We start from the raw sequence: 22,500 nt of genomic DNA on the forward strand, positions 1-22,500 counted from the left end.
ACACATACCCTTAAACGCTAGTTTCAACGAACGGGTAGACAATGTGTCTACTGTGATGTTCTGGATAAGATTTTGTCTGGTTTTAAGCGGGCACAACGGCAACCAAGCGACCCGACCCGGTTGCTGTTGTCTTGCAATTTTTAGGTTAGTTTGTGCGCTCCCTTCACGGAAGCCGCGACGGTGTACGAGGAATGTTGTTCGTTCAGTGCTAGGGGGAAAAGAACAGAAAAATGGACTTAGCGATCAATCGATGTCGATGCTTGTCGATGGACACCCGGACCGGTGCTGGCTGCCTCTCGAGGGCGAATCTCATTTATCCTACTCAAGTTTTCTAAAGACCGAATGATGGAAAACGGGCACGGACCAAGGAACACCATTTGCCGTTCGCTATCATACGCGTATCCCTTCAGGACGCCAAGCTTCTATCGTGGCCACCGGCCTACATATTGCTAATGCCGGCATGCTAACAATTAGTTGGCGTAGAGCCGCTGCTAATCTAAAGAAGTAGTTGGTTTTCAGCTTACCTTAAAATTCGCGTTTGCCGTAAATCTACGAAACCCCGTGTCGAACAATGATGGCGTAGCGGCGTAAAAATGAGCGCGGCGAGCGAGATGTGTCAATCAAGGCTTTGCCACACAGTTGGATGCAGCAGTTGCGGACACCATTTTAGCTTGTCAAACACGGGATCCTATGTGAGCGTTCAGACGTGCGCCAAAAACAGTGCCGCAAGTGCTGCATCCAGTGTGCAAAACCTTTAAAAAAGAACAGCCCAGCTAATTTTAATCTTAGTCAAATCGTTTTAAATGGCTCCGGTGCAATTTTTGTTCGAATCAATATTAATGAATATTTATAATATTTTTTTATTTTTAATTCTATCGTTGTGGTGCAGCGCCCTGGATTTTGAAGAGCTTCAAACAGATACACATTCAAACTCGCAACGAAAACAACCACAAAAATTGTAAACTAATTCCGGTCGAGCCGAGTTTTGAAAAGATAGCAACAACATCGAAAGGAAAATCTAGCTGGTATTCATACTGAGTGCTACCAACGACGAGAATGGAGAGTCAAAAAAGTCTTACCAGCTGGCATATATTTCTCAATAGATTCTCAAGAAGGTCAAGAAAACATATTTTCTTCATAAGATTTATTTCATCCTATTTAAGTGTGTTTTTGTAACCTAAATATGTAGTTAACCTATACTAGAACTAATAGTATTAGTAGTAGTAGCGCTTAGTAGGCCATCGTCCGCATACACGAGATTAGTTGCTTCGATTCTATTATCAAGTGAAACGGGATGTGGATCTGATCTAAACCTAGCCGTACTAAACCTCGACGTGTGGCCATCTCTATCAACTCGCCCCACACCTCGTATCTCCAGAAAAATAGCCAAACTGAAAAGACTTCCGAGTCTCCGCAAGCTGGGCTGCATTGGCTTCCATTGTCCGCATTGACTGTTGTTAGATAATCCAAAAGCAGCTTTCATTCTTGAACATTGGGGGAGGCCGAACTTTATACGACAATGTTACTGAGTCCCTTTATCAATTTGGTTGTTTTTCAATTTTACAAATCAAAGCAATTAACGGTAGCGCATAACGTAAAGTTTAATCTTCCCTTAAAGGCCTTATTCACACGAAAAACCCACCTGCACCTTTCGCCACGGTCGGTACTCTTCGTCGCGCGAAGATCATTTCAAAGCAGCCAACAGCTACTACAGCGGGTGAATCCACCACCATCCACATTCCAGATACAATTCTACTCTTACTAGTAATCTGCTTATTCATTATAAGTTGCAAGTTCCATTCGTCACGTCAAGGCTAAGGCAGTGATATATGTATATATATATATATATTTCCTCGGCTGTTGTTCCAAAATGACACTACAAATCTACATCTTCTCTTTAATGAGAGCTTGTCCGGTGTGAATTTGTTGATGCCTGATGATGCTGCTGCTGCTGCTGCTGCTGCTGATGCTGTTGCTAATTCCCCTACATTTCAGTACCTAACTACTTTCTACTTCTCCTCTAGGATCGGTGCCTACTTGACATAAAAAAAAGAACATACAACCAAAATTTTACGCAGTTGTTATCGATGTTAGAAGACCGCCTTATGTTCGCGAGCGCACAAAATGGATGATTTGTATCTTAAAACCACATGCCGCCGGGCCCGACAAGCAAATTATCTTAGGCGCATGCCCATTTCATTTTGTTCCTCGATCGTTTTCCCACACTACTACCGAGCGTTGAGAGGCGTCGCCGTTTCCATTCTTCTTAATTCAACCCCCAGTAGTCATTCTATTGTTCGCCCTACATTACATGCCTCGTGGCTACATTCAACTTCATTCTCTTAGCACCACGAGCTGCTGCTAGTGCCAGTAGTTTCAGCTCCATAGCTTCATACAGCACTCCAATGTCACTTTCGCAATGCTTTCCTCCTTCATTTCATCAACATCATATTCTATAGCCTAAGAGTTGGTAGCTCCATTGGCGACCTCACTACGTTTTCTACAGTTCTTACATGTTATCATCAACTCCGTTCTATCACAGCCCGTTGCTTTCCGCGTTATTTCTATGCATTTCGTCGTCGTCACACGGTATTAGTACACACGATTCCGAGGGCGCCCACATACGCCACACACGCGCCCACTGTTTGACTGTCGATAACATTAAGCGGTTCATCCTCCTAGCGGTATGATCAAGGGGCAGTTGTTTGGGTTTCTGGGGTTCCATTAATCTCGGCTCGTCTACTTTTCCTTTTCGCATCTCGCTAAATGCAGGACGCACAATCCTTTGGACAGGACGTATTACTATAATAAATTGTTTGTATGTGTGTATGTGCTTATTTTTTTCTTTTTTCATTTCTTAAACGGATAGTACACAAAATATGACCGGAAATGGAGGAAGGATGCACCCAGATGCTAAGTATCAAAAAGAATGTTTCTTACAAAGTATCAAATAATCAATAATTCATACAAAAAAAAAGAATTCCTCACGCGAGGATGCATTGAATTGCACTGCATATGGTTTTCAACATACACCCACACACTGACCTACGGGATAGGTAAGTAATATTATCAGCTGATACCTCACTATGTAATATGTTGAGTTGAGATCCAAGGGGGGGATTGATTGGCGCTCCGTACGGGCAACTATGGCAAAAAAAATTGGCACATTGCGATCAGTTTAAACTTATTATATGTGGCTGTAGTCTATGTGTCTGCATGTAGGTTGTGGTGTGGGGTCTGTTCTGTAGGAATCTGCCGATCAGTTGAATCGTTATGCTGACAGAGTGCTGCGAGTATATGAATTGCATCTAGATACATGGGCGGGGTTTCGCTGTTTTCTGAGCTGCTTAGCAGCATCGCTTTAACAGCTTTGATCTCCATCATACCTCTCCGCAAGCACGCGTCAATATACGCGCGCGTCATGAGGTGTACTTAAAAAAAAAAAGCAAATAGGTACATCCAGTAACCATTGGCTGTTATAAGGAACGGACATTGCGAACACCATGGAGTTTGACGAGCACATGAAAGAAGTCCGGTAGGATTCAATCGTAATCGATCTTGTCATTTCCCCTCAGCCTGCATCTGGGGCCGGGGTGCTATTTCCCTGGTTCTCTTGAAACTCACAGATACTGTGGTTGTCTCGATACGCTGCGCAACCGGTCGAAGCGATCCATGAGCGTGTGAGTATACCCGGTACATCTGCCTCAACGTCTACCACACCCCCGGGTTGTGCCAGCAGCAACCTGACTCGACTACATCCGGTACCAAGTAGAGAAGTGGCCGCCGGAGCCTCTACTCGGTAGTCTGCTAGAGCTTCTACCGTCGTCACACTCAATGAGAAGGAGCCCCATTCAGCCCGATAGCGGCTCACTGCATCGAAGGATCGTGGTGGTTGGATGGATTGTGTGGAAAATGGTGCGCTGAGGAGTGGTGGGAAGAGTGATTGGAAGAGTGGTTCGACGAGATGTAGCTTGGTGTGTTCATCGTCGATGCCATGTCCTGGTAGCTGAACTGTAAAGCAAATAAAAATAGACATTAAAAGGTTATTGGATACTTTTTTTGTCACGTTCCTGTGTCCGACGACGAAAACTCACTTCGGAAAAGTGTGGTTCCTCCTGGATCGCCCCGAGAGGTCCATTATTGTCGGAAGGTGTCAGCTCGACACTTTCACCGGTGAATTCTTTATCAAAGTATCGCGTATCGGTGTCACTGGTAACCTGGGGCTTAAACGGGGGCGTTATACGCTTGTGCACCAGATCTGTCCAGTTGATACTGGCGAAGAACGGATGCGCCATGATCTCCTTGGCATCCTCCTGACCACCACCTAGCCGCTGCTTCGGATTCTTCACCAGCAGCCCGCTCAACAAACTGCGCGCATTAGCACTGATCTGACGCGGGAACTTCACCTCCTCCATCAGGATGAGCGTGAAGAGAATGTCGTGATCGCGGTTGTAGAACGGCAACCGACCACAAATCATCTCGTACATTACGACCCCGGTACCCCACCAGTCGACCGCATGACCATAATCGTTATCCTCGAGCACTTCCGGCGCCAGGTACTCGGGCGTCCCGCAGAACGTCTTCGTCGTTCGCCCGTATGTAATGTCTTCCTTGCAGAGCCCGAAATCGGCAATCTTGATGTGGCCATCCTTGTCGAGCAGCAGATTTTCCAGCTTCAAATCCCGATAGATGATGCCGTGCGAGTGCAGATAGCTGGGAAAATGAAAGATGAATAGCACGATTAATCGTAACGCAATTCACGTGGTGCCCGCTGCCCTAACCGTATCTTCGAATCAATCATGTCAATAGACTCCTCCATCTGCGCGCGCTGACGTCAACCGGGCCAATGATCAACAGGTCAAAGTCATCACTCAAACGAACGCGCCATCAAAACAAACAGATCCCTACTATCTCTGTCCCCTACTCACGCCCTCACATTACCGGCCCAACCGTTCCATTCCCACGTTCACCAAACACCACGCGTAGTGGCCATTCAAAAGCATGAAACCGTGTGCCGTTTTATGAATGACACACCTTTACCAATACAGCTGTGTGTCGGGGGTAAGCGACGGTGAAGTACCTCATTAGTAAACCCAAAGCCAGCCAAACATGAACAACAAATGACGCAGTACATGCATGGGGAAACATTCCGAACGGGTAACGTCGTGCGTTGCTCGACTAACAGTCACCATAAATGCGCACTCTCAAGTGATAGTAAGAACGTGCAAAACACTGAGAAAAACTCTGATATACTGAATTTATCTTGGAAACAAATCGTCATAATTTCACAAGTAAATTGAATTCATGAGTAGCTTGAAATAATAATAATAACATGTTTATTCATGCTGCGTCATGGGAATTTCCCGGAGAGCTCAAGGGTCTTCGAAGTTGTTTTTCGAACAGCACAGATGATGCATGAAACAATAATAATCATGAGCAAACAGATATCTGATCCCTAAGATTATTCCTAATTTTATTAAAAAAGCAATGACTATTTTCAGTGGAGAGCTATGTGCCAAGCAGTGGTAGCAGAACATCCTGCTGGAAATAAGGATCATGATCATGAGCTATAACAGTTCCCTGAACGATCGGATCGAGCCAAATTTAAAATTGATTTACAAATGATCGCGATTCGTGCAACGCGATCGATCATCAGCCGGAATGTCCGGCATAACAACGATGTGGGCAAAACAGCTTTGCTAAACGCACGTGTTACCCTGCTCCCTGCTGCATCACTGTTAGTGCTTGGCGCCAGCACCCCTGACCCCCCGGCCATGCCTTTCCTTTCTCACCCCATTCCCTTCCACAGTTCAAACTGCTGCATCATAACAGAAACAGGCCCCATGGAGCCGTGGAGGAGCACGCACACTGCTGAGTGGCGCGCCGGGATTTTCCCGTGATCCCGACCTCATACTATTTGGGAGCACAGAGGAAGAGAGAGAGAGAGAAAGGGGGAGATTGTGGTTTGAGGGTGGGTAGACCTCACAACAGGGGACGAAGGTTGTGCAACTGTCGATGACTAGAAAGCCTCCAGAGCGCGCGCGTTGTGCAAAACAAAACGTGCCAAAGTGTCGAAAGCGACAAAAACAACATTCTCCTACCAAAGCTGGCGGCGCACTCCGTACCATGGCATTCGTTCTCCTCTCAGGAGGTCATTGTTTGTTGATGCTAGCAAATACTGAATCTAAAAGCCTCTCGTTCCGATGCCGACGGCTATTGGCGACAAACTCAATAAGGGAAGGGCACGACGGCATGCATGGAGAATCCGGTGGAGTGCATGGTTGGTATACATTGTACTGGGGTAGATGATCGGCCAGTTATTTATAGGGATCTCGGACAGGTATACTGCTGGAGCAGTAGCGCTTTTCACATGGATTCCCCGGAGAGTCAAGGTCTTCACTTTTGAAGGACTTCTACAAGCCTCATCGCGAGAAGAACACTTACCCGAGTGCCGAGATGATCTCCGCCGCATAGAACCGGGTGCGGTCCTCGGGAAAGATGCGCTCACGGCTCAAATGGAAGAACAGCTCTCCACCGTTCACGTACTGCATCACAAAGCACAGCCGGTCGACGGTTTGGAAAGAATATTTCAATGACTGCAAACGAGACAAACAGGGAAAATAGGAGAGTGATGCATTAAAAGGACACCTGGAATCCGCGGATGCTAACTCCCCCCCCGTACAAACTTACTATGAGGAACGGATGGTTCGTTGTCTTCAGCACACGATTTTCGGCCATCGTGTGAGCCACTTCGTCCTTCTGAATGATGACGTCCTTCTTGAGAATTTTGATCGCGTACAGCTTGGCGGTACTCTTTTCGCGGCACAGGATCACCTTTCCGAACGTGCCCTTGCCCAGCACCTTGAGGAACTCAAAGTTTTCCAGCGTCTACGGTTAAAGGGAAAGGTTTTTGGTATCACGCCGATCAGATTATACGGAGGGTACACTACTTACCACCTTCATTTTGCCGCTAATCTTGTCCGTTGAGGTGCCGTACACCGGTATCTTCTCGCTAAGCAGCTCATCTTCGGCGATCGAGCCCATTTCGCAGTCTTCCTCCTCCTCGTCCGGCTGCAGTGACGACGCCGGACCGGTCTGGTAGACTTCCTCCTCGTTCAACCGATTCGCCACCCGGCGGATGGCATCCACCCAGGCCTTACGCTCCTCCTCATCATCCACGTGGAACATCCGCTCGATCACCGTCGTCCACTGTAGGCCACGGATGATGAAGGTGAAGGGTCGCGGCCGATCGATCGACATGATCTGGCAGCCGCGCACGGTGAAGTTGTTCGATGGTTCCGTCACCGCCGTATCCGGGCGCGTCTTGTAGCCGACCAGTGTACCGTCGGCGCGCAGGATGAAGTAGCGCGACCGCCAGTTCTTGATGTGCTCACCGCGCTTGTACAGCCACCCTTCCTTTACGATCGTGGAGTTGGAGATGGCGATGGCATTAGCATTTTGCACGGAAATCGGTGTCATAGAGCCACCGCCACCGCCACCGCCACCACTACCACCGGAACCGGTAGAGCCCGTCATCGACACCGGCGTTGAGCCTTGCTGGTGTTGTGCCGCAGCAGCACCGGACTGGTGAGCAGATGGATGTGAGTTGTTAGAGGATGGCATCGTCATCGCCGTGGACATCGATTTGAGCGAGGCTGGCGGGATCGAGATGGCTGTCGGTGCTCCTCCTGCTGTTTGTGCCAGTTGAGAAGACATTTTCATTGTTTTGCTTGATAAGCTACGGCGTCGTATGCGTTTACTTGTAGGCTAGTTTGCGCTCGTTGAGGTTTCCTTCTCTTTTGCTTCCTTCCTGCTGTGTTGTGCTATATTTTGCGTTAATTTACTACTCCAATTGGGTGCGCGTGTGGTTTGAATTTTTGGCAGGAATCCGAAGTCCACCTCGCTAAGCCCGCACAAGCCAAGTGCACCTTAACACACCTACGCGATGGGACAAATACCTTCGTCGGTTTTCCGCAATGCCAAGGATTGGCGGCGCGCGAATCAACGATTCAATTCCTTGATGATGACTGTTGCGCTACCGTTCTGTATCAGCTGCTGCGGAATCTGCAATCTGCAAACGGAAAAAAAGGAAAAGAACAAAGCAACCCCCGATTAGCTAATGAGCGTTACCATATCAGCAAAGAAGCCAAAACATAGCAGGTAGTGTGTGGTTTACATGTGGTTGACCGAACTGACCTGACTGTGTGAGTTTGAACAAACGAACCTAAGCTACCTAAGCCCTCGAGGGCATGCGCTGCGTCGTTATGCAATCTTGCTGTTGCGATAAGAACCAACACATCCATCCGTTTCTGCCCTTGCTTTCTTGCCATCCAGAACAGCACAACATTGCAAACGGAAGAGGGAGGGAAAAAAACACACATCACGGACACGGATGGCAATCGCTTTTGCAACAGTTATGACTCAAAGTAGCGCGCGCACGCTCGAGAGCTAGTATCGGGATCGGGGTCAGTCACCAACGTACCCGCTGCTGTTTCACACTAACCCGTTGTTTTCTCGGCAGCTGACTCATAGGAATACTAGAGAAAACACAACCGGCTAAGGAGAGCTAATCTGGTGCAACACAATTGGCAAAACACAGAACGGACCGAACGGATATCGGACCTGCTGGACGGGCCACGCGAACGTGCGGGTTCAAGAGATGGGAGAAGAAGCCCTGAAAAGCAACGATCTAGTTCTGCGCACGTGGATCTAGTTGCCAATGATTAGCACAACCCAACCACTAGCAGCCGCGCCTGCTGGGATGATCAGCGCAGATGTGTCAATTCTTCCGCGGCTGCGATTGTGTGGTGTAAACATTATCGGTGCGAGCTGTGGACCACCACCATCGATCGATAAGGATGGTAAAACAAACGGGTTGAGACATCCGCCACCCCTCGCCGTGCCACTAAGCCTCGACTGCGAAACAGCCATGGTGGTATTCAAGGTCTTCACCCCGCATTTTTCGCTAGTGTCGTCGCCCTTAGAAGAGTTGGGGGGGGCTACCCCACCTCCAGCAGCTTCTATCTGCTGTTTGGTACGCCGCCCCCCCCCCCCCCCCCCCTCCCAACGGTCCAGAGAGCTTGCGGGGCTTGATTAAACTCGTCGTTTGTCTCTCTTGCCTTCTGAATTCCGCTCTCTCTCTCTCTCTCTCTCTCTCTCTCTCTCTCTCTCTCTCTCTCTCTCTCTCTCTCTCTCTCTCTCTCTCTCTCTCTCTCTCTCTCTCTCTCTCTCTCTCTCTCTCTCTCTCTCTTGACTCCTGTAACCTTCTCCTCCATCCTCTATCATGTTATACATGGCGGTCAAGTTCAACAGACCCCGCTGAGGGGTTGGTATCAGCCCCACCTCAGCTTCGCTCGCGCCCTGCCCCCTATCCTCTCTCACCAATTAGCGAAGACGTCAGACCAAATGCTGCGCAATACAAATATTTGATCGTCACGCGCGCTGATTCTCTCGCGGCGCGTCGCGGCCGTTAGACAAACCATCATATCTCCCCCAACCCCCCTCACCACCACGACGCTCCGTTCCTTCCGGCGGCTTCTCATTAGATCTGCGCATTAGATCAGGCGCGTGATTCCTTCGCGCCGTGACCGAGAGAAGGAGAGAGAGAGAGCGCGAGCGCGTGCGGGACCCGGTCCGTCCGCCCGCGCTCGCCCAATGCGTTTCGATTCCAAGAATTCTGATTCAAAAATACTGCGCAGCTGGCTGGCTGGCTGGCCGGCCGGCCGACATCCGAGCATTTTCGACCAACGCAGCACAATTTTTAGAGAACAGCGCAGCGGACAACCCCCCCCCCCCCCCCATCCCCCTTCTTTTCTGGCCGTCGTCGTCGTCCTCGCGACGCGGGAAAGGATGATCAAGTGTCTTGTGGATTGATTTGAAAGTTAAAATCGGAAAACACCTTCTTACTTTTGGCTCTGGGTGAAGCGGCGCGCGAAGGTGGTGGTGCTTGGCTTGTTTACAACCCCCCCCCCCCCCCTGAGGAGGCAAGGGTCAATGAACTCGAATGTGGTAGCATCACACGCGTGCGCATTCCCTCATATGATCATCCAGTCCTCCTATCTCTGGCCCCCCGGGGGTCAACCTACCCCTTTTTCTAGTTCGTTATTATGATGAATCTACTCAAGAGTGTGGTTGGCGACCGGGATTGTTTTCCTGTCAAATCATCAATACACCTGTGCTCCGAACAAGTTATTACAGCTGATATCACGGCGCAGAGAGATATGCTACACAAATGGTAGTGACTTGTACCGATGAAGATGGCTGTTTTCAAAGCTATGGTTTGTGTTGAGCAAACGATTATAGGAGCAGCTAAACATAATTGGTTAAAAAATTAAATAATTGGTGTTAAATCACTGATATAGAATAATTTAAGCACAGTTAAAGGAGTAGTTGCAATTAAACTGAAAGGTAATGTGTAGGTTGAATCTGTTCTGTAATAGATTACGTTACACTTTCAAACATAGCCAGAAGAAATTGCAAAACCAAATTTAATCAACGTATATGAAGGTACTTTTCACAAAATCATTGAAAAAAAAAATAATCCTAAATTGAGTCTACTTTGACAATTTAAAACAAATCAAAAGTGATATGTCAATCGGAAGGCAAGCTGCTTTCATCACAGTAGACAAGGGAAAATACTGAGCACTGCAGAACTGTTAATGAAAATATAATTTATTTTCCTTTCTGTAGCTGCTATCTGCTTTTAAGAAAAAAAAAGTGAGAAACTCCTATAAAGAAACCCAGATTCAGATGCCAACCTGCCCAGTGTGTTTCGCTGCCCAGTGCATTCCCTACATTCAACGAACAAAAGAGCAAGGTATACCAACCAAAAATCAATAATTTTCCAGAAGAAAACTGAGAAACACAGCCACGGATAGGGATTGGTCCTGCTGATGCTGTGCCCCAGCCATGATGCTATACATAAGACACACATGCACACAACCCCATTGGTGGGTTGACCCAATTCAATTGTGCAGCAGCAACAGAAGCACAGTTGCATCATCATCATCATCCTCGGGGTGGGATGATTCATTATGTACGGTATATGGCAGATTCTACTACTCCTTTTTCTTCTCACACTCCCACCCACCCTCCTACACAAACTCCTACACGGACAACATCCATCAAAGGAGCGACATGGCAGCTCCAAGCGGGGGTAGTACGCTCGAGGAGGAAAGAAAGATCGAAAGGGGACTGGGGCGGCGGATGCATCCGTCGTCGGTTGTTGCTGCATTGCCGGATGCACACCCACACACACACCAGAAAGTGCCAGCAGTGCGAGGGGGGTGTGGGAGACCGGATCCGTGTATTGCAATTTACGCTATCCCCCCCTTTCCAGCCACTCCCTTTCCACTACACTACTAACTTCTCCGTCAAACCACACGGTGTGCGCTTGGTGTAGTAGTAGTTTACGGTTTCATTCATTCATTAGCCGACGACGAAACGTACTCGGGGGAGGGGGCGTACCGGAGCGTACAGCTCACCCCTCCCTCTCAGCGGCCACTTCCGTTCCGGGTCGATTATCCCTCCACTACGCGCGCAATCTCGCTACGGGTGTGTATCAGCAGCAGCAGCACGGTGTGACTGCAGGTGTGTGAGTGAGTGTGTTTGCCCTGAATGCGAAACATAATTCCGTAGATCCGCTATGTGGGGGGGGGGGGGGGGGGGGGGTCGGCGGCGCTTGATCTCATAACCCTTACCATCAATTTTCATACAAGAGGTAGAGAGCCACACCCAACAACGCATCAAAATGCCGGTAATGATCAAAACCTTCTCATACGATGATCGGCTCGATATGCCTGCCCGAAAATCGCAGTAAGCCGAAGGAGAGCCGCAGCAACAAACGACCTTCGGGTCCCACGGTTGCTGTAAATCCTTGCTTGACAAAGCCTGCTGCGACTGCGACTGAACACTCGAGAGGCGAGACGAAAGTTCTGACCTTAACGAGGTCAGTTCTCCGTTGAACATTGAACCAGGGCGGGGGGGCAGCGCGCGTCTGTCGCGTGGCGTCGAGAAGTCACAAGCCACACACAGCGCGCTGCTACGCACGCCATCGCAGCCATCCAGCGATGGATGCTAATAAAATCACTAAAGGCTGTCTCTTCTGTCCCGGGTGTCCCGGTTTTCCCGCGCTCTGCGCACACACGACCACAGATCTCCACATTGCGTTAGGTCAGGGATTCTGGCGGTGTTTGGGCGGCGGCGACGGCCTGCTCCCGCAGGAGAATGAAGTGAAACCCATCCCGTTACACGTTACGGGCAGGCAGACAGGCGAGGAACCACCAACAGCCAGGCAGGCAGGCAGGCAGGCAGGCAGGCAAAGCGATTCCCGGAGACAGGGGCAAAAAGTCGGTCGACCGACGTCATCGTCTATCGGCCATGCGCACACAGCAGCATCTTTGGCCCCACCGCACGCCAACCAACACCCGTCCAGAGCATGGCCGCCTTCTCGGGGTGAGTAAATGAGACGAATCGCCGCCGCCGCCATCGACGCTCCTTCGAGGTTGACATGCTAATGACCACGGCAAAGACCGTCGTCCCGGCACACCGCTAGGCCACGCGGAGGGGAGTCCAGGGGAACGACCAGTTTCCAGAAGGTTATTTATACCGTCGTCGTCGACGTCGTACATTCGATGGTAAAGGAGTTTTGACGAATATATGCGGCGCATATGCAGTAGGCGCCGAAAAAAAAAACACATGAAATGTCTGGAAAGTGACGAAGCGAGGCACTCCCGAGGTTACTGCGAAGCAACAGAGTGCGCTCGGGGATGGGCCGTGGGATGTGTTTTTGAATTTTGGCGTCAATTGAACGTTACTGCGACGTATATCAATCAAGGATGCTGTGGAATAGACTGCGTACTGCACGATACCCTCGAGATCTTCAAGGATATCCGTCTGCTTCATTGCCTTGGCCGATATCTCAGGATCGCAGATGTTGATTGATTGTTTATTCCCAACAAACGTCGAAGGGAGGGGGAGGTAGGTTGATAAGTGTGATGTGATTCAATTGATTATGAGTTTCCCTCCCGCTGCTGCTCAATTCTCAATTATTGACGATGTGGTTTTTTTCCTGAGTAAGCCACTCTCTCTCTCTCTCTAATTAACAGCAATTAAGAGTTAATCGATCGGACACCAAGTGGCAGTGCCTCATGCTGAAGATCCAAACGGTTTTCGAATCCAAATCTGGAAAGAAACTGGACACGAATGCACCACCGGTACACAAAGTATGGGCACAAAACATGGCAACATCCATCACGCCCGTGAAGGTGATAAGCCCCGAAATGCGCATTAAATGCGGCACACGTACACAATGGCATGGTGCAGGGGTCGCGGACTCAGTACCTCTCCAAAAAAAAAAATTGGCAAAGACGTAATTAGGCAGGTATCGTATGCCATGACATGCTGCCTCTCTAGCACAATAATAGATAGCCCGTGTTTCGCACTTCGCCGTCAGTTAAGCCTTAAAGGGGACTCCGGTATTTAATTTGTTTTGTGACACATATGTTTAACATTTTTCCTTGAAACCTGATCACTTCAAGAACATTTTGTAATTTTTTTTTTGACCAATCGAAGCAAAACTGACCAAGTTGCAGATTTTTTTAAATCCGCGTTTAATACAAGGCTCCATGCAGCACGCTGCTTTCAAGAGCGTTTCTCAAAACTAACGTTTTCAAAGTCGGTGCCCATCGTTGGTGATACTTTTTTTTAAACAAATCTTTAAAAATCGTGTTTTTAGGCAAAATGACAAAAAGGATCACTTTTTCAACTTTAAAAATCTGCCAAAAATCGAAAAAAAGGAAATTTAACAAAAACCTCGACGGGGCTACCTGGATAAACTTATAAACTATCAAAAGAATATTTACTTGTATTTTTCTGATGACCCATCAGGCAGCTACGATAGGCACCGTAAAAAGTATTTTTTCACACCTTCATAAATTTTATATCATGGATAAAGTTTTTGATAAATCTTGCCCAAAATAGTACTAAATATTCTTCAAAACCTGTAGTTTAATATGCTATTTACTTAAACAAATAAAGTTGAATGGTTGCATCACAAAAAATAGTCAAAAATGAGCCTCTTTTTGTTACCAGAAATTAACGAGGGCCCCCCTTTATGCGATTTGTTTTAAAAAATGCACCACGACAATTGATTTTCTGAGGAGCAGGTTATCTATGCATCCCTGAAGTGTTGACACGCTTGAGAAACCCGTGAAAGATTGTAGAGGAAAGGGGAATCACTTCTAATTTCTGACTGGCAATAACACTCTTCCAGGTTGGCTTACCTCGTACCACTCTACACTCAACAGGCACGTACACACTGCACCCGGATCCTGGTACGCGTACACAACACAGAGCCCCCCGTGCCGGCGACTGGCTAACGGAACTAACACTTATCAGTTGCTTGTGACCGCGTGCTGTTTACGCTTCTAACCGGATTGGGTTTTCCTCCGAAATCGTACACCACCCTTTTTCTAAAGAACCCTATCCGAACCCTTTGCTCCAGGGGCCACCTCTATCAGTTACTGTGAACTCCACGATCAAGACGAAAGGCACCGGCCGCCCGCCCACTGCTCCCAATAACTGCTGTTCGCCGGAAAAGATAAACGATCAAAACAACGACGGCAATTTGCACACGACTCCCCTCCCTTTCACTGCGTGATGATCACGATGCACACTGTAATGGTTTCCACGAAAGCACACCCAGAACCCAAGGGGGGAGGGGGGGCTGTTACAGTACAAACAACGATCAAAACAATATAAAAGCGTTGGGGGGCGGGGTGACGGCACAATGATATCCAAATGGATCCGATACCCGCGTACCACACACAAAAAGCAGCAAAACGTTCTACGCGCCACGACCGTGAGAAGCAGACTGAGGCGGCCGACGACGATGTCATCGCGATGGCGCCTCGGTTTGGTGGGTGGGTGGTGGGTGGGTGTTGCAATGTGCGCAAAATGCACTGCAACAATGTTCTCTGGCTTCTCTTACCCTCCCACTCTCTCCCTTGCGCTTCTTTGCCACTTGCTGCGCACACGTGGCGCTCCTTCCTCTCTGGTTCAGTTCAGTTCGCTCGCTTATCGCTCTGTTCCCCCCCCCCCCCCTTCCCCCCAGCACACAGCACCGCGAGCCGAGTCAAAACATGAAAAAGCAACACTCACACCCGTAACACGACGACGAGCCGCTAGACGAGCGGCTCGGCCATTCGTTTCGACCGGTGGCGACAAGTGGCGCTACGACGACAACGATGACCACGACGGTGATGATGATGATGTTGATGACGACGTGTAAGTGATAGGAGGAGGACACGCGCTAACCGCGATAGTCGCACACTCGAACGGTGCGTGCGTGGAAGATGATGCGCGGTTGTAAACACAGACCCGGAGTGGCCACATTGTTCACGTCGACTGCAGTACAAAATGGTGGAGAGGAGGGGGGGCCCGGGCTATTGAGCAACATCCAAATGGAATGCGCGTGTTGCGTGCCCTTTGGGTGGCGCCATCAATCATCCAAAAAGGGCCGAAACACAGAGGATGATAAGAATTTTGACCCAAAATCCCTGGAACTGCTGGGATCCTCTACGATTCATGGGGAAACAGCCAACGATCGATGGAAGTGTGTCGGGATCTCTCTTCTCTGGTTGAGAGATTTCAAATAGCATCATTACAAATTATAAAAAATGGTGCGATAAATGAAAGCGAAGAACTGTTTGCCTTTCTAAACTCATGGCATGGATGGTCTGCTGTCCGATCGAGGAATGTTGCATTCCGAATGAAATCTAAGCAACCTTTGGCTTTGTGTGATTTTGGTGTTGAGAGGACATGTATTTCAATTACGGAAAAGAGGAAATATTCCAGACGTTTCTAAATAACGAGAGCAACCAGTGCACCAAGAATACACCAGCTGCAAGATTAGACTGGGATTTTACGTTCAAAATTCCGGCGGCGACCCGTTATCAGCTCGCCAATGGCTCCGGCCCCCATTCTCTACCCCAATTCGGTTCTCCTCTTTTTATTTGAAACATCGAGGCGCGTACAGTACGTGAAACAGTGGCTACTACAATGTGTTATCTCACCGTGGTACGAAGAACGCACACACATGTTAACGAGAAACCGACGACGAGCTAACTTGCAGAATGTTCATAACAGTGCAGTGCATCTTTGGCGAGACAGAAAACAAATGAATCAGCTGAAATGCAGCAGCCAGCAGTGTAGTTGTGTGTTACTGGCTGGCCGGCCGGCCGAGCGGCGTGTTTGTTGTTATTGTGTTTAGTAAAATAAAAATGTGATAAAAATGGAACCGCGTCCGCAGGTCCCCCCACAGGCCATTCAGCCGCCCCGCCGTCGTTCCAGTGAAATCTTTTTCGCGGAACCGGAACCCAATTTCGCGCACCAGCAGGCGCTGAAGCCGTTGATAAACAGAAAGAGGCAAGGCGGTTAGTGCAAATAGAAAACAGATTGCAATGTTGTTTTTGTGCCATTGGTTGCCGTCGCCAGAACAGAACTCTTTTGCAGACTTTACATAAGAGGTGATATCGTTTCCCTTGGGAACGGATTTTCGAGACAATGAAATGAAAAGCCGAAAAACGGAATAAATTGCCCGGTTCGCATAATTGTGCAAGAATTTCAACATTTCCTTTCAAAACTTAAGGAACAATTGGAGCAACATTTCGTACTGCAACTTGATCGCGCTTAAAAGGTAGTGGGACAGTAGGAGTACGAGAAGGAGAGAGAGGATGAGGGGAGCGACCCTGTTAGGTGCTGTGTCGGCAAACTAAACATCAACCGAGGACGAGAAGGAGAAGGATGTCGTGCGGTGTGGTGGTGGTGGCCTGTGGCCCCCGGTATGGCAGGCGGCCCAAAATTAGAAACGCCGTCGTCTTCGCCGCCGCCACCGAAAACATTCTCAGACGCCGTGCGGGTCCTACCCCTTCCCGTACCTCGCGGCTGTTCCACGTACTAGGATGTTGTTTTCGCGCGATCGACCTACCACTACAAAGGATCCGCGCCTTCCTCTCCGTCCGCTTGACACCGCGAGTCGTCGCGAATCGTCCGTCTTGCTGTTGAATATTGTTCAACCTCTGAAAAACGTTGTCGCGCCTCTCGCGATCAGCGATCTGATTTGATTGTTACTGCAAACTTTATTCTCAAAATTCCAGCTACTTTGTGAGACATTCGTCACCGACCCAAAAAGGGATCGCACACATCACACCTCGTCCGCCGCTAGACGATCCTCAGTCGGCGGTGGTGTCTGGATCTTACCGGATTCCGTCTCGCGCAAAAGATCTATTTCGTTCGCGTTCTGTTTTTACATTTGTTTACGCGTGCAGTGCGTGTTTTCACTAGACAGGCCCGGGCGGGGAAGGGTGGTGGACCGCGCCGTGGCTTAAGAGCATCGCCATCCACGTAAGAGCCACGGCCAAATGAGGCCACAGCCACACTCAACTCAACATACTTTACACCGGTGGTCGCACGGTTACGGTGCGGTGGTCTGTCTCGGTCTTGGGGGGAAACGGGACAAACCATGCAAAACAAAAGCTGTCGCAGACGACGCCGACCTCCTTGCTCTGCCGCCGCCTTCGATCCTTCGCGCTGTCTTCACTGTTTTTTTTTTCTCGATTTTCTCGATTGCGGGGGCTTAGCAACAACAAGAGGAGATGCGATCGCAGGCCAGCAAAATTCGAAACGATCGCGCGGATCGTGCTACTAAAGAAGTTTCATCGATTTGATGTAGATAAAACCCGATATGGTTTCCTTTAAACAAATGATGAATTATCACGGGGTCGTTGCGTTGGGAACTAGGGACACGCACACGACCGTGAAATGATGCTGGGAATGGATGGTGGCTTTGGGGCCACTCCTGCTCCTGCCCGTCTGCACGAACGAAATGTTTTCGTCGTTTATGAGAAGAAAAAAACATAAAAGAGCGGGACTTCCCGTGCTAGCTGGCTGGTAATATTTCGTAATCCTCCTTCTTTCTTTCGGACGACAGGTTGATGTTGTTGTGTTGTGTCTGGGGGGTGGTTCAGCGGTAGTTCGTTGCTTTCCCTCCCCTCAGGGGGATAATAAATTCATAATTCAGCGCTGTTGTGGGCATTGCGGACATCGTACGACGGCGTTGCGTAAGATTATTCAAGAACCAGCAAGAACCACCCAGTTTCTTGTCCCAGGCACGGTTCGTATGAGCATTAACGCGCTTGTTCGTAGTTTTGTCACAGTTTAGTGAAATACAATTACATGTATTGCACTGCTTGTTGTCCTTAAAGAAAAAACAAGAAAACAGTTCAATCTGTGAGGCTGGGATCGGAGTGGATGGTTTGCTTGCGAATGGCAAAACAAAACGGAACGTTTGTTGCAAAAAAGCAGAGAGTTCGCTGATCCACCATTCCGTCCGCAGCATGGAAACGGCAGCAACACATAAGCGCATACACACCCCGCTTATAACGAATGAGGTGCTAAGGGAATGCAAGATAGGTCGGCCGAGTGGGTTGGCGCAAGGAAAGGCAAAAAGTGATCGTTCTTTGCGCGCCGTGTATTCAAGGCCACGGCGGCGCTCCATCATCGGGTGCCACATACACAGGGCAAAACAACAACGCAAAGAAAAGGCCCAACCGAAAACCGAACGCAAGCAAACTCCACGGGGCCTTCTTCGATGCGCTGGTGAGACGAACCGACGAACGACGGACCGACCGACGAGTCATTGGCCCTTCTAAGTAGGCAGCGAAAGAAGGGAATGGTCGCCACCGCCTCCCGGGAGGAAGTGAAACACTTATTTTGACTTATGTTGCCTCGCGTCTTCTTGATCTCATCGAAAGTCATCGAACTCGCGCCGCCATCGCGGGAAGAGAGAGAGGAGAGGTATCTGTGTGTCTGTTTACAAATAGACTGGCAGGGACAGGAATGGTTTTACTCCAAGCAGCCCGCGTACTGCACCCTTCTACGATAGAGTTCGTTTTTTCACCATTTAACCACATGTGTTTAAGGATTCTACAATTAAAATACTGCCTTTACGAAAGTGTACGATTAGTCCCCCATTGGAAACCCCCTACACTTTATATTTACCCGATTTTCAGCGTTGACCGCGTCGTTTCCGGTTGTGGCGCGATGGAAAGATGAGAGAGCCGGCGGGATTTGGATGCGTACAGTCGCACGCACACAGACGCACTCACACGTACACACACCAGTCGTCGTTTTTTTTTTTTGAGAAAAGGAAGCAGAGCCCAAGGAAATGATTCTGCTTTCGCCGATTCACACACCGTTCAATGCGGCTTTTTTTTCGGTCGATTCAACCTCTTTTAACTAGGATTTAATTTTCCATCCACCAAGAAGCACTATCAAACCCGCGCACCTTCACTAAACGAACTCCACTAGATCGTGTTGTAGTGGCGATGATGTTGATGATGATATGATATTGTGCGAGTGATAAACACACCACTTCGAATCGAATCAAAACCTCCTGCCTTCAAGGCCTTCTTCCTTCGAATGACGTTTGGTGACAGAGCGAAGAGTAAACTCTTGCTTTTTCTGTTGCTCTAGCAACTCACAGACACACGCACGCACAATGGGCGGACACGCACACACACAGTCCAAAGTGAGGACGACACTTTTTTTGGGGCGGGAAGGGCGGGGGGGGGGGGGGGGGGGGGTGGAACCGACCCACTAAACGAAGGGGAGCATCTGCAACCAACTGGATCCTGTCTGGTGTCCGCGGAGTCAGCGGAATGTCATTGCACTGCAAAAAAAAAACACAAGCAAACAGTAACATGATGAAATGGACAATTAATGAAGTAAGGAAAGTGTAAGGCCTCCTATCAGCCCTCTCTTGGATGTGGGGGGGAGTCGTATTCTTCAGTTTTACGGTCGGACTAGGCTGGTGGTTACCGTTAAGACACTGCAATTTAAATCCCTTTTCTTTGCCTTCCCATTTTCCTATTTCTCGGTGTTCGACCTTCTTCAACAATCTTCGCATTCACCCTTCTCCCTTCCGTGTCGGCCACGGTCGGGCGGCGAGAAAGGGGTTAACCGCAGCAAAAGTGGCTGGAGTGGCTAGACAAACACGCACACCAGCAATGGCCACAGCGTGAAGAAAAAAAAAAAACGGCGCAGACGACACGCACTTCTCCGATTTACTCCGGCTTGATGGGGAGGGGCGGGGGGCTGAAGGATTCTTAAATGATAAATAGAGTTGGGCGCTCTCACGAGATATGATCGACGGATTCAGTGTGGCCAGACAGTTCAACTCTGTCTGTCTCTGCGGCAATGGTTTCTGCGACTGGCTTCCAGCGAAAACATAAATAGAAGGTTTGTATAATTCCTTCTAAAAACCCGCAGCAAACACGCGGGGTACGTGGGAGCAAAACATGCTCGCTGCTGATGACGAAGCAAGCCATGTTTCATCATCTCGGTAGCAACCATCGGCAGCACCTCGCCGTCGCGACGCTGGCCATGGTTTTCATGCTGGTGTGAGTAAGTGCGTGTATCGATTTCCCACTGCGTACATATTATCCACGGCGGTGGCCGCCGCCACCGTGCTTCTTGTTTTTCTTTGGCCTAATTTGGCTGGCTTCTTTTCCTGGCCTTTCCGGGCTTGCTGGGTTTGATGGCGCTTTACCTTCCGCGGTTACGGCCCTACATAACAACCGTGCACATCAGCCTAAAAAGATAAGGAGCGGTCACAGCACCCAAGCCACAACAGAAGACGCTAAACAAACGCAAACACAACACCGGACCACGGAACACGGACACGGATTTTATGCTCACAGACGGGGCACGCACGTAGAAACAAAACCTTGAATACCTTCTTTTTAATCAGCTTCTGCTCGTGAAGAGATGCTCGCTCGAATGTACACACGGATTCTGCGACACAACAAACCACGTAAAAAAGCTGCTGCCGATCAGGGCGGAAACTGTGCGCTCTACGAGGGTTCAAGATTGAATGGTGGAGGGTGCAGGGAGGAATCGTCTCCCCACTGACAACGTAGTTTTTTTTTCGCGGCTGTCGCAGTGCTCGCGTAGTGATTCTTTCGGGACGAAATTGCAAAACAACGAAAAAATCACAATCTTTTCTATCCCGCTTACTCCAAGGTTTTTAAAGCTGCTTTCCCGGCGAGAGCGTTTTACGAGCGTTTTACGCAATCTGTAAAATACGTTTGTATCACACCAAAATATGTGCAGGTGTTCATACTGCAGCTATTCATTGAAATATTTCGTTGAAATCCGTCGTTGGCGTTTTTTCTCGAATTTGCGGAAATCTACAGACTGTGGCGTTTTCTGAACAGGCCGTAGGAGCCTACGCAAACAAACCAGCATAGCACTTCGATTTTGCTATTGTTTTAGCATGAATGTGTTCAAATCACAATAGTTATAGCATTTCAATAAGGTGCTGGTATTGAGATGATGATATTTTCGCGTGTTTTCGATCGATCTGCGCACAATATCGGTGTGAAAGCAGCTTAAGTTACGTCCAAACAATTGCACAACACTGTAACGATTTTGAACATGTTTACAACTACAAGTTGAGCTGTAAAAAGCGGTTTAAAAACGAGTTTGCGTCAATTTGGCCTAAACCCCAGGCAACAATCCATCAACGGTCGACAGCACGTGCTAGCGACTCGGAGGCGACTCCACGCTTCGTTCACTGCTGCCGAGAGGGGGGAGTTATCAAACGCATCGCACATAGTACACAGACGAAAACGAAACGCTGATGGTGGAAAAATTCAACATACTTATTTTTGTTTATTAGAATCTTAAGAGCTTGACCTTAAGCAAGTTTTGAGTAGTCCTGCTGCAGTGTTGTTTGTTTGGATAAAAGAAAGAAATTATTCAAGTGGATTCGGTTTCCATTTCGTCTCTCCTACCTCCCCCGGCTTTCGCTCTCCCTATCGAACACTGAGTTTTTTCAATATATTTTCAATCCTGCTCCTGATAACACACTCGCGATCGTTTCGCTTCCCCCTTTCTCTACCCAATGTTCCCGCACCCGGTCCCGTCTCGTCTCGTCTTGCTTGTTCGCACGCTTTGGACGGGCTTCTCAAAATTATGTTAACAAAGTTTTTTTTTTTCGTAAGATTTGGCTCTCGCATTGTCTGCTTCCCTCTTCACCCTTCCGCTCAATAGATTTGTTTTTTTTTCTGTTTGTTTTACTTCTTTTTCTCATTTTTCGATCTCTTCTCTTCTAATTAATTGTGTGAATCTTATATCTCTGTATCTATTCTTTTCAACTAGTTTTCCCTCGATCGCCGCCTTTTGATTTGATAGTGTAACTTTCCTATAAGATCTCCCGTTGCTACAATTTTTTCGTTACTTAATTACCACGCGTCCCGTCCTTGGTTTTTTTTCTTTTGTTTCAATTACTTTGAAAGTTGCTAATAAGTTTCCCTCCCTCAACCTCCCTCGACTCGTTCGATCGCAAAATTCACTAATCTGGGTTTTTTCCTGCATTTCATGCAGCCATTGGGGTTGGTTGGACGGGGGAAGAAAGGGTGGGAGTAGGGAGAGAGAGAG

The 22,500-nt window shown here is 48.6% G+C and overlaps 3 protein-coding genes across 12 annotated transcripts in view; all 3 read right to left on the reverse strand.

Annotated features, from left to right (window-relative positions):
* Positions 1-562, reverse strand: part of LOC126571428 (nucleoprotein TPR) — a 12,234-nt gene extending 11,672 nt beyond the window's left edge. For all 3 annotated transcript variants that reach the window (XM_050229919.1, XM_050229918.1, XM_050229920.1), the window contains exons 1-2: positions 525-562; positions 1-208 (exon numbers count right to left, since the gene is read on the reverse strand). The exon at positions 1-208 is cut by the window's left edge and continues 488 nt beyond it. The gene's annotated coding sequence lies outside the window, so the exon portion shown is untranslated. The remainder of the gene's footprint in view (positions 209-524) is intronic.
* Positions 563-1,815: 1,253 nt separating this feature from the next.
* LOC126571429 (RAC serine/threonine-protein kinase) lies at positions 1,816-20,922 on the reverse strand. Of its 8 annotated transcripts, none has more exons than XM_050229922.1 (7): positions 20,795-20,922; positions 19,060-19,729; positions 6,955-8,071; positions 6,691-6,888; positions 6,445-6,596; positions 4,095-4,713; positions 1,816-4,011 (listed from the first exon to the last, which is right to left on the reverse strand). In XM_050229922.1, exons 3-7 carry the CDS (start codon positions 7,720-7,722, stop codon positions 3,868-3,870), a joined length of 1,881 nt encoding a protein of 626 aa, XP_050085879.1. In that variant the 5' UTR covers positions 7,723-8,071; positions 19,060-19,729; positions 20,795-20,922; the 3' UTR covers positions 1,816-3,867. The 8 variants fall into 8 exon arrangements, with proteins under 8 accessions (XP_050085879.1, XP_050085883.1, XP_050085881.1 ...); XM_050229926.1 differs by lacking the exon at positions 20,795-20,922 and having other exon boundaries at positions 6,955-7,691; positions 7,761-8,071; positions 19,060-19,651; XM_050229924.1 differs by lacking the exon at positions 20,795-20,922 and having other exon boundaries at positions 6,955-7,691; positions 7,959-8,071; positions 19,060-19,650.
* Positions 20,923-21,704: 782 nt separating this feature from the next.
* LOC126578986 (uncharacterized) overlaps positions 21,705-22,500 on the reverse strand; it is a 3,891-nt gene continuing 3,095 nt past the window's right edge. Inside the window, exon 3 of the mRNA XM_050242166.1 lies at positions 21,705-22,500. This exon is cut by the window's right edge and continues 1,377 nt beyond it. The gene's annotated coding sequence lies outside the window, so the exon portion shown is untranslated.

This window comes from Anopheles aquasalis, chromosome 2 (genome assembly GCF_943734665.1).
Source record: "Anopheles aquasalis chromosome 2, idAnoAquaMG_Q_19, whole genome shotgun sequence".
In the NCBI taxonomy this organism is placed as follows: domain Eukaryota; kingdom Metazoa; phylum Arthropoda; class Insecta; order Diptera; family Culicidae; genus Anopheles; species Anopheles aquasalis.

Bases quoted from the DNA above. Each gene is read 5' to 3' on its own strand.
- LOC126571429 (XM_050229922.1), bottom strand. From the start codon at position 7,722: ATGAAAATGTCTTCTCAACTGGCACAAACAGCAGGAGGAGCACCGACA. The intron at 6,889-6,954 runs GTAAGTAGTGTA...CTTTAACCGTAG, and splicing joins TTAGCGGCAAAATGAAGGTG to ACGCTGGAAAACTTTGAGTT. The intron at 4,012-4,094 runs GTGAGTTTTCGT...TTTGCTTTACAG, and splicing joins AGGAACCACACTTTTCCGAA to TTCAGCTACCAGGACATGGC.